The 17,661-nt window shown below is 35.3% G+C and overlaps 1 protein-coding gene across 1 annotated transcript in view; it reads left to right on the plus strand.

Moving 5' to 3' along the window:
• Positions 1-17,661, plus strand: part of DNAAF6 (dynein axonemal assembly factor 6) — a 44,395-nt gene that overhangs the window by 1,153 nt on the left and 25,581 nt on the right. Inside the window, exons 2-5 of the mRNA XM_019717704.3 lie at positions 5,968-6,153; positions 9,974-10,046; positions 11,716-11,824; positions 14,285-14,381. Coding sequence (XP_019573263.2) covers positions 5,971-6,153; positions 9,974-10,046; positions 11,716-11,824; positions 14,285-14,381 — 462 coding nt within the window. The 5' untranslated portion in view covers positions 5,968-5,970. The remainder of the gene's footprint in view (positions 1-5,967; positions 6,154-9,973; positions 10,047-11,715; positions 11,825-14,284; positions 14,382-17,661) is intronic.

The raw sequence follows: 17,661 nt of genomic DNA on the forward strand, positions 1-17,661 counted from the left end.
ATTACAAGTCATTGGACTGTACCCGTTAGCAGGTGAGAAACTGGCAATGTGAAATCTGAGTGAGGGGAGAAAACCGAGTTTGACCAGAGAGATAGGGGTCATTTCTCCTAATAATTTCTCCAGTTGTGACAAGGATTCAGAACAGAGACCATTACCAAAGAAATGAAGAAGACAGGCTTGTTGAGTTGGGGAAAATTTTTTCAAGGTAGTGAAGGAAAATTTGCTGTCTCAACTCCTTTATAGATAGAAGTGGAATGTGAGAATGAGACAGAGAAACAGGAAAGAGTTATTTACAAGTATGTTAAGTTTGGCTAAAATAAAGGATAATAGAGGAAATATTAAATTTAAAGAGGCTCATTTCTTGACCTTTAAGTTTATGAAAAATGCCAGGTACTTTCAAAAATTATCTTCCATTAAATATATTTTAAATCAGTAACAAAAATTCTGTTAAGTCCCCATAGTTCCTTATGACTTGATACCTTTGGTGGGAGTGAAAATTAGAGACCTACAAAAGGAAAGCCTTCTTGGTATTGTAAAAACAATGTGAAAATGAATTATTTTTAATAGGAAGGGAATCACTGATGTGTATAGCTGTCAAAGAAATGTAAAAACCAATTAGCCAATACATTATAATTTAATTCAGACATATGCAGAGATGATGTTTTTGTGTGTGTGTTTTCAGAAGAACTTTAATACAGGTATTGCTAAATAAGACATTGTGTAAATAAAGTTGCAGAAGAAATGCCAAATTTATTTAAGAGAGTAAACGGATTTTGAATACTTTGAAATCATTTGTCTATAAGCAGTCAGTACTTTACAAATGGATATGGATTTACCTATTAAACTAACATTCCCAAAGGATACTATTTGGTGATTCTCTATTATTCTGATTATATTTTCTATATATACTTAAATTAATAAAATATCATTACTTTTGTAATAGTCTAAAATTCACAGTTTTTACTCATTTAACCTAGACTTCTCTCCAATTAGTTCAAGTCAAAGAGCCATCCCCAGTGAAACTGTGAATGGACATATATACAATAGAAAGCATGATCCCAGCCCTCACAAACAGGTTCAGTACCTTGGGTCTAGAACTATCCTGGTTGAGCTTGTTTAGTCCCTAACTGGCTCCATTGTTATGGCAATTAGCCGGTTCTGCAGGGTCAGTCTCTTTAGCTCATTGTATCTAGTACCAAGAGAGGTCCCCCAATCACACGTCTATTTATGAAGGCCGTAAGGCTCAGGTTGGTCTGGGAAAATCAAAGGCTCTGTCTAGAATATGCTGCCACTGGAATTGGCATAACAAATGAGAATGAGTGAAATAAAAATGAAGGGCCTAGAAGATTTATTTTCTGAATAGCCAAATCTCAATTAAAAGACTTAGCAATATATATTGTTTTAATGAAATTCCTATTAAATTTTCCTTAGTTTAAATTTATTCTTGGCCTATTTAAGTGGCAAAGCCAGATTCAAACATAAGCAGTGTGGCTCTAGAATCTTTTATTTATTTATTTATTTATTTATTTATTTATTTATTTATTATCACTACACTATACTACCTGAGTAGTCTAGGAAAAAGGAAGAATATATTCCAAGGTACAAAGGCAGAAGATTATTTGGTATGTTTAATAAGCAGTTCAGTTTTTAACAGAATGAGGATTACATGTAGGAAAATAATAGGGAAGGACAGAAAATTAGGTTGGGGTTATATCCTGAAGGACCTTGATTACCAGGCTCAAGCTGAACTTAATGTATATCAAATTTACAAATATTAGATAGCCCTACAAAGAAATAACACTGCAGGGTTCATAAAACGGCATCTTGCTTTAGTTTTTCCAATGTTATCTGTTTGTGTCAAATGAACTTTAATATATTTTAGTATAGTTTGTAAATTATTCTTAATTTGTTAAACTTCTAAAAAACCTAGTAGAATCTTCATTTTAATTGAATTTAAAATATTTTCCCAAAAATGCACATTATTTTTCTCTTTTGATACTTTGAACTATTTACATATTCACAAAGTATTGGTGATTGTTTTGTTTCTCAAAATACAATATCGACAAACTTGTCATGATTTACTATTTTGCGTTTACAGATTATTATAACAATTGCCTTATTAAAATTATTTTTGCTAAAGTGCCAATTTTACTATGATATTTCTACTCTAATTTAGCTAAGTATGAATCTATGCCAGCATAACCTGGAATTTAAGAAGTCCAATTCCTAGTATGCTTCAGAGACATAGAGTGTTACTACAAATTATTGTGAATTATTTCTTTAACAAATACACTCAAACATATACATCCCAAGGGGTGGTATCCCCTTCAAAGCTGTCACCTTGGGAGGCTATCCACTTATTCTAATGCTGTTGTTATTGCACAAATTACCTTTGAAACTATTCTTTTAGAACTGCCTTCAGGAATATAGCATATTCTTTTGAATATCCTAAAAGTAGCAAATCTCCATATTTTGAAAGTAGACGTGATATCTAGATATATCTAGAAATCACTTGGAGACAAATCTAATGTGTAATCAAACTGAGTGGTACCATAATGATATCTATTTTCTTGGTGATACTTATGAAGGCAATTCCAAAATATTTTGAGCATTGATAGCATAATTTACATTAGTGTGTAACCTTCCAAGGTGACTACTTTGAAATATAGCATTCGTATGAATTTCATCATGCTTCATTTATGTTCATTGATTGCTGACTATATGCCAGCTTCAGTTATTGAAGCTGTTTAGCCTATAGGTATAGCTTCCCACTACTCATGATGCCCTGCCACTCATTAAATGAGAACCAGGCCAGAGCTCCTTCCCAGCGGATGGGGATTTAGAATTAATCTGTTTTCCCTAAATCCAGTATCCAGTGTACACACTTAATCACAGGCTTCCTTTATAACCTGTGCTGTGGCTGCCCATGTAACATGACAAAGCCTTTGATGCAGGGCCTGGTTCATCTTCTCTTCTCCGGCTGTGACGTTGAGCCCTGCCCTATTCTGAACCTTCATCTAGCTACCAACTCCCTCACAATCCTGAAGAAATGGACCCTGCCTCCTATACCCCACCTATGGACCAGGGTCCTACTTCACACTAGTCTTCCCTGTAACCACAACTATTCAAACTTTCTGCTCATGTCTCAAAACTCCCACTGCCATGTCCCTGCCAAGCAGATGAGAATGCATAAATACCAGTTCTGATTGCTATCTCAAACACTACATTTGGGACTTCTGTATACCCTGCTTCTGAATTAGCTTTACTGCTTACAGTTTATTCCCCTCTCATCAGCCCACCACTGAGCTCTCACACAAGCCTCATCATCAGGTATCTGTGAGTCTTGGCACTTTGTGCCAGACAATAATGATATTTTACATGGCTTTTCAAATTTAGCAAACTCTTTCAACGATGTTGCATGATATGGCCATCAAAACAATTTTATAAGGTAGTTAATGCTGAAATAAAAAAAACAATTACTGTGATATTTGTTCTTTTTTAAAGTCTCACTGTACAGTCTCAACTCAAAATACTAATTATATCATTGCATCTGATATTTGGATCCATTTTCCCCTTTCGTTGTCAAAGGTAGAAAATGTTTCAAACTTTTTGCTTTGAATGCTAAGTAAATATTTAATGGACATGTAATCAACTGGGACTTTTAAAATATAAACAGGAACCTTTTTTAAAAAATTTAATATGTGTCAATTATTTATTTCCATAGCAGACTACCAGACCATACTATAAGAGAAGATTGTTTTACCATCTCTCTTTTTTTGTGTGTGTGATGTTTCAACATTTTTCGTTGTCTTTTTTTTTCCTTTTTTAAAGATTTTATTGGGGAAGGGGAACAGGACTTTATTGGGGAACAGTGTGTACTTCCAGGCCTTTTTTCCAAGTCAAGTTGTTGTCCTTTCAATCTTAGCTGTGGAGGGTGCCCATTCAGCTTCAAGTTGTTGTCATTTCAATCTTAGTTGTGGAGGGCGCAGCTCAGCTCCAGGTCCAGTTGCCGTTTTCTAGTTGCAGGGGGCACAGCCCACCATCCCTTGCGGGAGTCGAACCGGCAACCTTGTGGTTGAGAGGACACACTCCAACCAACTGAGCCATCCGGGAGCTCAGCAGCAGCTCAGCTCAAGGTGCCGTGTTCAATCTTAATTGCAGGGGGCGGAACCCACCATCCCTTGTGGGACTGGAGGAGTTGAACTGGCAGCCTTGTGGTTGAGAGCCCACTGGCCCATGTGGGAATTGAACTGGCAGCCTTCGGAGTTAGGAGCATGGAGCTCTAACCGCCCGAGCCACCGGGCCGGCCCCTATCATCTCTTTTTTCACCTTTTCCAATTTAATGAGTTTCCAATGTAATGAGTTTTATTATTAACTCATTCAATATCATTAGAAGTAATATTCATGCCCAACAAAATTAAATTTTTAGAGGACCGATAATAGCTAATATATGCTGAGTGCTTAATATGTGCCAGGCACTGTTCCAAGATCTTTTACATGCATTAAGCTACATAATCCTTGTAACAACCCTATGAGGTTGCAACATTATTATTCCCATTTTATAGATAAGGAAAATGAGTTATAGAAAGTTTAAATGATGTGCCGAAAGTCACAGAGCTAGGAAGTAAACGATAGATACAAATCTAGGCAGCGTGATTCCAAAGCCCTTACTCTTAACCACTATGATACACTGCCTTCATGCTAGATGTACAGGGCAACCTAACATTTGTTTCATACCCTTGACATTTCCTATTAAGCATTAAAATCAGTTTTCCATTTAAAAAAGAAAGTCAAAAATAATGGTAAAACATAATAGTAAAACAGAAGGTTTGTAAAACACCATCTGCATGCAGATTGATTTTAATAGGTGATTGTACCAGTACACATTTGAGAATCCTTTTGTATTCCTGTTCCAGGCGCAATGCAAAATTTTTAGTGGGTCATTTAATAAAAGCAGTAATGTTTCCTGTGAACTGATATTATAAAATAATGTTTAAAAATATCAGCAGAAGTGTAGAAAATATTCCCATTATATTTATGCCTAAGTCACTAACAATAGTCCTAATTCTGCTGTATTTATTCAAGTTATTATTCAAGTCTGACACCTCCAAGATTTTTAAGGATCCTGAATTCCTACTCCAAATATAACTGTAGAGATTATTTAAAAGACTGATGTCTGGTTGATAGGATTATAGGTAGTTGTGATTTTCTTATTTACACTACTAATGTATTATTTCCTAAAATTTCCACAATTGACTTATATAGTATCATTATTATAATCAGAAAAACAATTTGCTTTGCGTGAACTTCCACTAAAGTCAATGAATCAATCCATTAGGGTTCTCAAATGGCAATATAAAGCTAGGTATCATCGACAGTTAATTAAAAATTTAAATAAAGCAGAAGGTACAGGTCTGCCTGTGCAGGTCTGCAAAACTGTGAAGTAAGTTCCTTGAGTCACCCCCCCCAACAAACATTCTTTTCAGTTCACTAAATGGAATATACAGCCTAGACAGCATAAATGAGACAGATAAAAAGGTAGTCTATACAGGTATGTTTCCAAATAATGATGTACATTCTATATGACACTGACATCCACTTTCTTAGGAGGTAGGGCTGAGAATCTGCATTTTTAACACCCCAAGTGATTCTTAAGCACACTGAAACCTGAGAACCACTATAGTAGGTGCTCAATAAATGCTTGTTAGCTTGAGTGTGAAGTTTCAGTAAAGTAAGATGAATATTTGAGTTTACTTGCCACCCCAGGTCTGTGAGTCAGCAAAATACATACCATATCTGAAGGAGTTTACAAGGATTTTCAAGGAAGGATAGAGATAATGGAGCAACCAAGGGAAAGAAGGGAAATACAACCAAAAAAAATTTTTTTTTAAAAACCCCACTTCATGTCTTAAATAAAATAGAAAACTGAAAACTAAAGTACCTCTTTCTGATTATCTTCTTCCTCAGAATATGGAATCGGATAATATGGAATCGGATAATATGGAATCTGAACATACAGAAATTGAAAATATGGAGACTGAAAGTACAGAATATGAAAATATGGACACTGAAACTGTTTCTTCAGTTTCAGCACTGCAAGCTCTCTCTAAGCTACTTTATCCTGAAGAAGAGGATGATTTTGAATCCGGACAGGTGGTTGTATACTTACAAATGAGTTTTAGTTATTTTCATAATACACTGTGAAACTATATTTGAACAACTTATTCCAACCTTGCTGTGGGAGCGGGGCTGTGTCATCCAATACACAGGACGTTGCAGGTTTGATTATGCATGACAGTGTAATCTCTAGTACATTTCTAGCAAACATAATTACATTTTTTCTAAACTACCTGAACGCTAAATAAGAAAATCGTTCTGTAACTATGGTAGCAATAACCACATTTCAAAATGTTTGTCATTTATATTTTTGGCCAAAGAATGCTTGACAACCATTGCAAAGAGTGATAGCTAGGATTTTTAATCCTAGACAATATTTCTATAAAACAAACAATTTCAACAGAGCATTAATTATGCCACCCAAATCCAGTCCCCTTAATTTTTTTATTTGTCTGCACATGAAAGCAGAACAGAAAATACTTTGAGCCAAATAAGAGGACAAACTAGCGGCAGCCTACTGAAATTGGCATCCGGGTCCATGCTCACATAAAGCTGTGGAATGTAATTACGTAGTTGAATAGCATTTGGGGTCAGGACAGGTAACCCCAGGGAGGTTTGCAGCAAAAAGATGGGTTTCATTTTGTTTAGGAGAGTTCCATGAACTGACCTTTGGCCACTCCACAGTCACTGCCAGTATTCCCAGTATAATCAAAATACTTTTATGTAACCCTCTCTCCTCCATTCTCCTACTCCTTAAATATCAGTGAACCTTGGCTATCAGACTGCCTGTGTGAAGGCAAAAGAAATTTGGGGCAGAAATCTCACACTATAGCAGAACATATCGATTTGCTTTAACTTATTTTAATGCAGTTTTTCATTATTATGACCAGTTTACCATGAGCAAACCATCTCCCATGAAAATACATATCAATTTGCTCCTCCCAAAATTCTTTTCTTTTCTGCCATTGTGTGGGAAAACAAGTATAATCTGAACAGGCAACAAATTTAGTGGCTTGGATTGAAACTAGATTTAGCTTCCGTCCTCCAAGAAGAACTTAGGTGGAAGAGGGCCGAATCAAATAAGACATGCGCTGAAAATAAAATTTGTAGAAGAGGGGAACTGAATCAGCTTGGAGCCAAGATCAGGAACCAAGAAGTTTGAGTCAGGGAAAAGTCTTAGGAGAGGCCAAAAAACAGGATGTTAATAACAGCATAGAAGAGATGGATAGATAGATAGATAGATAGATAGATAGATAGATAGATAGATAGATAGATAGATAGACAGACAGACAGACAGACAGACAGACAGACAGACAGACAGACAGATAGATAGATAGATACACACACACATGTAAGACGCAGGATAAAAAGTTAGGAGCAATGAATCAACGCAGTTGGGAAGGCAAGCTCATTTTTGCCACCTTAGCTGAAGTAGAATGATATGTCTTCCAAAAGGTGGGGTTATGTCAAACAGAAAAAGTATATTAAGTATTTGAGAAACACTGATCTTGAACAAAGGGAAGTGGAACTTGTAATTGGAACAGATTCAGAAATAAGGGCTTATTCTGGTTACAAAGCAGCTTCCCTTTGGTGCTTAAGTATGAAGATGTTTATTTGCATCTAGAGGTGTTTCTAGGGTAAAGATGAGTGCTTATGAGAATAGAGAGACTAGGATTGTTTTTACCAAATTGTACAATTTATAGAGGAAAATTACTATAGTAGTGTAGGATTCTGTATATCTGGGTTATAAGCAATTTTGAAATAATTGGTCATTCATACACCACAGTGGAGATATCATTAGAGGGTATAGAATTGGATTATCAGAACAGTGGCAGAATAATTAATGTTTCTAATGAACTATTAAATTGTCCAGGAGAGAAACATTTGTTAGCATGTATTAATCTTGGGAGCTGTAAAATGATTGCAAGAGTGATGTGTTTTTGAAAATACACTCCTGAAAACAGCATAACTGTTGCATACACATTGGTTCATTTATACTATGGCCACCATTAATTGTGATGAATCTGGAAGATTCAAAAGACAAGTTATGTCTGTTGTTGTTTTTCTTAGCTCATTAGGGGATCTTAAAACCTGTGGGAAATACAGTTCACCACTCTTCACACACGTCGTAACAAGGATGTTCTAACTCTCTTACATATTGCAAAATGGCATGACTTGCAAAGATAAATTGCTCAGATAGTTGGAGGTGGATTCATGGTAAAGGCTGAAATGATATTCTTATAGAAAACAGTTGCCAGATGGTTTTTAATGTTTTTATTATCCTGATCTATCTTTTCACTTGAAAATTTTATTTTTAATCATTTACTTTCATTAAGTTAATAAACTGAAACTCCCCCATGTGTTCTGATATACTGATCCACTCATCACTGTCCATACAATTTTTTGTCAGGAATGTTCAAGTTTTATTTCTACAGATGTTAGTTTTTTATGGAAGGAGGCACTCAACAAGAGGCCCTCATGTTCCAAGAAATGCTTTACCCTGATTGACTATTAGTATTCTGGTGATTAATAATTTAACAAAAGCACTACAAGTTTATATGATCTTAGTGCTTAAAAAGAAAAAAAAAATGTACAGAATACCATCTTGGGATTTTTACATAAAAATGCCTGTAACAACTTAACCACATACATAGCCCATTTGAAGCACCTTTTGGAAAGGAATAGTGACTGTCTCAGAAACTGTTGAAATGCTATAAATTAATTTCTGATTTATAGCTGTTGGAATAATTTAGCATAAAAAGACCCAGGTGAGCTTTTCCACCATCTTTCAAGGGTAGACACTATTCCTCCTGTCCAAACAATACATGGTAACTTTCATACATGTTTTAAATCACAAGATTAGTGCAGGGACCTGAGAAAGAAGAGCTAGAGGTGCTAGTTTGCCAAGATCCAAGGGGATAAGAAATTTTTGACTGCCAGCAATGGAGTGCACTGGAGCGCAGTCTGACATTAGCAAGAACAATTAGTAAAATATCGGGATTTTCTTTTTTTTTTCTTTTTTTAAATTTTATTTTATTAAATTTATTGGGATTTTCTTGAAATATCAAAAATATCAAAGAACCCTTAAGAGGGACCAATGAAGTGGTTGCCACTATACTGATGCTGTAATATGTGTTATTTTTATTTGAAAAAGGAAAGCTGTTCTTGTCAGGGGCAGTCCTGTGGGGTACGTACGCTTGTGCAGAATACAGCAAAATAAACTTGAACATGTATGAAGACTGTAGTGGCTCAGCATGTATTTGACACTATTAGTTTGGGGTTGCTGTTTAAATCCAGGAATTCAGTGTCATGAAGTGGGGGGACTAGGCAGTGTTTCATATTCACAGTGGAAAGAAGTAAAAGCTGTAAATCAGGACTGTTGAATGAGTCATTTGATGTCTAAATACTTAAACTCTATTTAGTGGTTTGTTTTTATTGCTGTAAAACTTTCCCATACTTCTATCCCCCATCTAACTGTGACCAGACACTGCCAAAACCCAAAGGTGTCGATGCTATTATACTAACACTTGGTTCTAATCTTCAAAGAAATAAATATGGCTCTTTCCCGTCCCCAGGGATCCATAATTCACTGGGATGGAACTGGGGATTTAGTCTGATCAAAGATCAATTCTGGCATAGGGTCTATTTAACCAAATACTTTTTGAAAGGACAAGGAAAACACATTCAAAATAATACTGCACATCTGTCTCTCTGTTGTATAACAGCGATGGGTAATTAAACTGAAAAGTACTATGAAATTTTAGAAGAAATGCTTATCGAATTTAAAGTATTACTGGTCATGTAAGTTAGACAAGTATTACTTGCAGAATGTGGAACTGTGTTTCTTTTCTCCCAGTCAACTTATTCATCTGCAATTGGAGCCATGGATCCTGGGAATATTGGACCACCAAAAACAGAAGAGCTCAAAGGTAAGTTATTTATTAAAGTATATAGGTCAAAATAGCCAACAATCTTTTCTTTGACAGTATAATTACAGGGAAAGTAATACTAACACTAGCACTTATTAAAGATGAACTCAGATAATTGTGGAAATGTTGAACAGCCATTTACATATAAAGATGCTGTTTTTACTCGACTGTTGCAGTTAAGTCAGTTTTCTAGTAATGAAAATTAATTTGCCTTGAATTAATCACGTTTTGCCATATTTCCTGAGATGGAAAACCACAAAGTCATGTGTGGTCAAATAGCTTATTATTTAGGGTCTAGTTACCAAGATGTTTAGCTTCACCTTCTACCATGCTATATTCTGGCAATTTCACAGAATTTATCCATTAATTCATTCAATAAAGATTTATTGAGAGCCATTAGGTAACAGGCAGCATGATAATCTCTGAGACTACAAGGGAGATCAAAGTAGAAGAGGTCTCTGCCCCCATTGAGCTAATAGTCTCTTGGAAAACAAAATAAAACAAAACAAAACAAAAACTACACAATTTTGTCTTATATTAAAACACAAATTAAAGCCCATGATGTGACTTATAGAGTCACAGTTCCAATAAACTAGAATAAATATTTTTGGGTGTTTTCCCAGCATTTTGGCCTATACATTTTCACAGAGCTGAACATTTTACACGTCTTTAAAAATATAAAAGGCTTTAATTCTGTTGGTCATGATCACAGTTACCAGAAGGTAGGCAGGGAAAGGAAGTGAAGCCCTCTCTTCAATTTAACTAATTGTAAAAGAATTTATCTGGAAAAATATCTAAAATAGTGGATAAAAATGAGGCCTGAGTAGATTATTTTAAAATTTCAGTTATTATTGCTCTACATACTCAAGAGTCTATTTGCCTCATTCAAGAGATATTCAATTCATGGAAGACTGGTCAAATTTGGATGTATTTCTGTGCTGCCTGAATTTCTGATAATGTGGGTCTAATTAATCTCAATTCTGAGAACAATGAGTCATATGTAAGCATTATATATAAATCTGTAATTAGGCTTTACAAAGCCCATGCTAGACAGAAGCAGATAATTTCAAAAGAATTAGCAGAACTGAAAATCCGAAAATCAGTTGCATTTTGGGAGACGCTTAGACTCAAAATAATGTCCTGCATCTAATGTGGATTTCCATTTGCTGCCCCAATAGTTAGAACAAGTATAAGCTGGGTTTTGCATACCTATTTACTTTTAAACATTTATAGGTGACATATAGAAACCCAGGCACGTGCTCAGGTCTACATAAAGGCCAAGTGATAGAGATTTTCTTTAAAGCTCATGTCTACATGAGGAAAATACTAGACTAAAATATGATGAGAGAGAGAGAGAGGCCCAAATGCTATCATTGATTATCTCCGGGCAGTTGGATTGTGATTGTTTTTTCTTCTTCTATTTGCTTAAATGTCTTTTCAAAATTTTCAACAATTATTATTACAATTCTACAATTATGGGTTGTGTATTTTATTTAAAAATTTAATCAGTTGTTACTAATTTAGCTTATTTTGACCAAAAACAAGCTAGTGATTTCAAATAAAAAATGTTGTACTTCCGTGATCCCAAACTGATTATAGAGAAGAACAGGAGCAATTTCAAGGCGGGAAATGGGCAACAGTTTCAGCTTTATCTTCCCTTTCTTCATAGTCATTCCTCCTCAAACCACTGGTGAAACTAGCGAGGACATCTGGAATCCAAATAAAGTTCCAGAAGGAGCAGAGCATGACGACATGTGGGATGTTAGAGAACTACCAGAGTAAGTCAAATGAAGCCAGCAGTGTGTTTAGGGGTTTAAACTAGATTTGTTATCTGATACCATTATATTTTTGAGAAGAATCATAAAGTAACTTATACCACATAAAAGATAAAACTATAGTGACACACTATAGGCATGTATAATTGATGTTTTTTTCCTTCTCGAACAGAAATAAATAATAAAACCTAAGACCTTCCTTTCAGTTGTTATCTAACAAAAAAATGAAAAATACAGTCATTTCCATTATAAATTTGTATTTAATGTCAGTTAGTTGTATAATGTGAAAGTAACAGGGGGAAAACAGCCTATTAAATTATAAGTATTCATACAATCTAAATTATTATACTATGTTTATACGTCAAAAACCTGCATTTAATTACCCAATGTTCCACATTGACTATGACTGTGAAGCTGTGTTCAATGCTTCAAAAAACATCTCTATGCTTCTATCTTCTAAGTCAGTTCTGAAATTAGAAGCAGTAGGAGACTGCAGATAATTAACAGTAAAAAAAGTATTCAGCTTTCAAATAAACAATGTTAAAAAACCATAAACCTCATTAAAAAATCAAAGAGGATTTTAAAACATTATTGTCTACATGTTAAGAATGAAGAGAATTCATCTTAGGTTATGTTTATACAGTACACACACATCCATATGAAAGGTAAGAATTAAGACACTCATTTTTCATATTGTGTAATAAATGTCAAACATCCATATGTGACAAGCTCCAACTTTGAGTAAATTTTCACTTTTCTTGATGTTTGATGTTCTGTAGAAAGAACAAACATGAAAGCTTTACATGAATAAGTAATCCAGTCAGGATATGAAAAAAATTGCTTTTTCAGTTTTTTAAATCTTCATTTTCTATCTCATGCAAATATATTTCAAAATGTCCTGATGGGTAAGAAGGAAATGGGTGAAGAATGTGGACAGACAGTTCCCAAAAGAAGAATCATTAGTGGCCAAATGAAAACTAATAAGGGCCTGATCTAAGTCACTGGCCTCAGGGAGAAGAATGAGGATTTTTATTTGAGAGTTGGTTTGTTTTTTGTTTTGTTTGTTTGTTTGTTTGTTTGTTTTGGGGGGCAGATTTGGTATTTGATTAAATATAATGAATGCAAAGAAAGTGTCAAAAATGATGCTGAGGCTACTAGCTTGGGTGACGGGTGAATAGTAGGGTCATTAACTGTCATTGGGAATGTAGGGGAAGAGGAAGCAATAAGTTTGACTTTGGATGTGTGGCCTGTGAGGTGCCTTTGGGACATCCAGGCAAATGTATATGGTAGGCAGTTGGAAACTTGTGTCTGGAGATGAGGAGAAGAACAGCAGCTAGAGAGAATCTGTTTGTGAATCATGGGCATATGGATCTATACCTTTCTGTTTTGTTTTAACCTGGCTTCACCTTTGTAAATACCTGATAGATGTTATAGTCTATTAAGAAAAACATACTCCACATCAAATAGCTACTTGTTGTTAGTTTTGTTCCAAGTCAGAGAAATCCCTTTTTCATTCTTGGGCATTCCTATTTGCTAGTGGTCAGAAGTTCAAAGTAGTTCTTCAGGCTTCCTGTCCAGAGAGTTACCATTTCTTCATAAGGTAGAATTAAACAGAAAAGATCATTTGTAAATGTTTGCTTACTTCATTGCATTTAAAATGATAGGGTATCTTATGGCTGGCTGCTTCTATAAACCATCCTATCTCTAAGGGCCCAGGTTTGGGGCAAAGGAAAGATTTGTGAATCGTCATGTGTGAGGTGAAATACCAGGAAAATCTTTCATTGAACTAAGAATTCTGTCAGAGTAGATTCTAAACACTATACTGTAGCTGGGCTGACTACATTACCAGTGTTTCCATTGTAGAACTTTTGAGGTGGAAAAGGCCATAAAAATCATTTAATTCACACCCACCCCCATCCAAAAATTGTACAATTGTAGAAGCCAAGACTCCACGAGTTTGTGACTTGATCAAGGTCACACAGTTAATAACAGAAAGGGTACTATACCCAGATTTTTCTAACTTTGTGGCTTAAATTTCGCAGAGGAGAGTTTCTATGTATCCAGCCAACCCTGGGTTATGAGTCCACTATTCTTCTGAGCCTTTTTTTTTTTTTTTTTTTTTTTTTTTTTTGCTGGAAATGACCTTCCCTTTTTCTTCTACTTGGAATCTTATTAGAAGTTCCCTCAATCCATTTTATTTGTATAACTCTAAAACAGTTAAGCTTCATTTTAGAAAAAGAGGTATATGTGATATAAATCCTGCTTTACAATATTGGATATTTTTGACTGAATTTCTAGACTTCTGTTCCTTTATGTTCTGCTATATGCCTGAAAACTGCAAGTACTTTATTTATTTAGGCCTTTTATTTTTGTAATCGCATGTTCTCATAAGTTTCTTGTTCTCTGCTCTATGATAGGAAATTGCTTTCATTTCAGTCTCTATATCAATGACTTTTTTTTCAGCTATGAGATTATATACAAACAGCAGGTGGGAACCGAGGATGTATTCCTAGCATTGACGAGAAAGGACTCTTCAACAGCATGTTGTAAGGATCTAGTGGTAAGCTTCTCCCTTCTCCCCCATTTTCCTTATGACTATTATAGCTAAGTTGACTGCCTGTTATAGACATAACGCTGTAGGCAAGGCTGCAAAAAATAGTGGTTGCTACGTTTCAGGTACTAAGGGAATAATGGGATAGACAGTTTAAAATTGATAAACATATACAAAATAAGTTACCTTTACACACATGGATAAGATTTACAAATAAACATAATAAAATCATATGACATAATACACTATTTCTAGTCCTATTAAAAATTCTCAATCTGATTGGAATGAATTTCTTTCATCCTAGTTCTGTCCCATGCATGCCATCTGATTGGTTATTAACTTCTGGTGAGTTAACAGGCAATCAGAATGAAGTATTTCCTTCCCTGAATCTGTCTTCTCTCTTATGTCTGTATTTCTTTAATGAGTCAGCTTACATTGGGAAATTTTAAAAAGGATGTTTTCTTGATGTTTGGATCTGAACTTCTGATTTAAGTCTCCAAAAAGACATCTCAAGTGTTACTTGGCTTCCTAATCTGAATGACACTACAACATGTTGGAAGGCATCCTTTGCTAAGCCACTGTTTCTATATAATGATAGCAATGCCAACAGTAGCAAATGAAACCACCTTATTTTTGCTTATTTATTTTTGAGATCCAGGGCTGTACTTCTGTCTTTTCCCCTCCCTCTCTCACAATACTCTACATTATAGAGTACTGAGGTGCCCATAGGAGATGCTTAATATAAATTGAGTCTCTCTTTTGTGTGAACTTCAGGTTTTTTTCTTATTAGAAAAATCTAAGACATTCATATTGAATCAAGTAACATAATGGGAATAGTGACTTTAACTACCTCAGGAAATTTTTCAAACTCGAATGAGTTAAAGTTTCAAGTGATCTTGAAGTAATTAGCTCCCAGGGTTTTACCAGTAATATTCAAAGTCCATTCTTTTAAATTACTGTAAAATTATGTTTTTGATGTCTAGTATTGAGGATTACTCTTAACTCGAGAGAAATTTTAAGCACTAAATACATAAAAGTGTTGTGGGCCTTTTCATTTCTCTCATGCAAATAGCAACTAGTATTAATGATAAAGGTATACTGAATGAAAAATAGAAACTAAATCACACCTCAGAATAGGAATATTCAATTTACCTAAAACTCAACAAGTACATACCAAAAAATATTTGATCCCTCCCTCTAATGAATTTATAATCAACGGGGGAGACCAAACTAACATAAATGAACTCATTTTATTATTAACAGTTAGAATCAGTGTTGACAATTATAAGTCTAGCCAGAGTTTAGAGGGTTTGGATAAGGAATGAACACCACTGAATGGCAGCAGCAAATGAAACATTTGTTGATGGTATGAGACGTTATCACATTATACTATTCTTTTTCTCCTTTCTTTTTATTCATATATTCAATCTTTAAAGACTTAGTGAATACAACTACATAACAGACACTGTCCTAAGTACTAGGGATACAGAGATAAATAAGAAATAGTGGATTACCCTTAAAGAATTTCCAGTAAAGGAGGACACCTAACAATCCACTGCAGTTCAGTATGGTAAGTACATATTTAGAGTCATATACCACCAGGTACATGGTAACATAAAGCAGAAACAGATCAGCTATCTTTGGATGGATAGGATTTCTACAGTGTCCAACATTCCAAGAAGGACATTCCAAGCAGAGGTAAGAACACATGGAAAGGTATCCTGGCATGAAATAGCATGGCCTATTTGAGTAAGTAGTGAGTATAACAAGAATAAAGAATAATTATGGACTGGTACACACTGTGGTATACTGGTAAGCTGACTCTCAAAAAAACCCAAAACACAAAACAAACAAATAAACAAAAACAGCCCTCATGTGTAGCTTGAATTTTATCCTGTAGGCATATTAATGACATCCACCATCATTGCTTCACCCCACTGGTAACACCCAGACTAAAGAGGTTGTTGACCCCAGGTCAAGTATTCCTTGCTGAAATTTATAATCTTATTATTCGTGCTGACAATATGGCATTTTCTCAAACCTAAGACATCATCAAATCGTAAATGTGCAATTCATTTAACAACAAATGAAAATAGGTATGCTATCATATTAAATGTATGTATTGGTTGTGCAGTGCATCCCAATATCAGAAACATTAAAATGGAGGAAAAATTGTGCCTTAGAGCTGACTAAATATGTTATTTGGGTCCTGGACCTGGTCTATATGTAACAATCCACCCCAGAGCCTTTAAGAAGACCTCTGCTTAAGCTAAGGAAGGTTTTAATAAGATCACAAACAATCTGTTTAAGTACAAGGACTGGTATGGGGTTGAAAAATTTACAAGGTCCACCATTTCCTTTCCCCTTCTCAGACTCCAAACAAGAAAGCAAGATTTATGAGTCCTAAATCAAAGCAATTGTCCTAACAAAATTTTGTGTTAAGAATATGTATATCTCCAGCAAATCTATTATTTCCTTTAAACCCCAGCCTATAGCTCCATTATCCAAATTCTGCCTACTCCTCTGCTCCTGAGTTTGTAGCTACCTAACTTCCCTTCCCTTATTTAGGCATATTATATTTTAAATAAAAATTATATATATTTAACGTATACCACATGATGATTTGATACACATATACATAGTGAAATGATTACTACAGCCAGGCTACTTAACATATTATCTCACATAGTTACCATTTTTGTGTGTGTATGTGGTGACAGGAACTGAAATCTACTTTCTAAGCAAATTCCAAGTATTCAATAATATATTATTAGCTACAGTCATTATATTCAGCATTAATTTCAGAGCTAGAGTTAGACTAGTGGCTTGCAGGTTTGTTTTGTTTTGTTTTGACTTGTTTTTAGCTGGCAACCCTTTTCTTCAAATAAAATTCTATAAGAAAGCCCAACATGGAGATGTCATCAAAATGGTGGTGTGAGGTGAGCCTCTGTAAAGCTCTCCTAGAATTTACAACTAATTGAACAACAATAACTCCACAAAGGACTCCCTGAACAGCAGACAGGCTAGACAAACAGGCCCACTACTGAATTCACCTAAAGGTGGGCGAATCGCATGAGCAGAGGAGGAGGGAAGGGAGAAGTGTGGAGACGGAGCCGTGAGGGCGCAGAATGCAGACCTAGCTCAGTGCTCCGAGCTCGATGCTTCCCGGAACTACCGCAGCTGCGAGAGAGGGAAGAACTCGGACTGCTAGGGCACTGCTTATGGCCGACAAGGCTGAGGGGGCAGCATATAACACAGCTGAACCCAACGCTCATGAGAGAGACCTTGG

Source organism: Rhinolophus sinicus, chromosome 18, assembly GCF_057876585.1.
Source record: "Rhinolophus sinicus isolate RSI-liver-muscle chromosome 18, RSI-T2T, whole genome shotgun sequence".
Taxonomy (NCBI): Eukaryota; Metazoa; Chordata; class Mammalia; order Chiroptera; family Rhinolophidae; genus Rhinolophus; species Rhinolophus sinicus.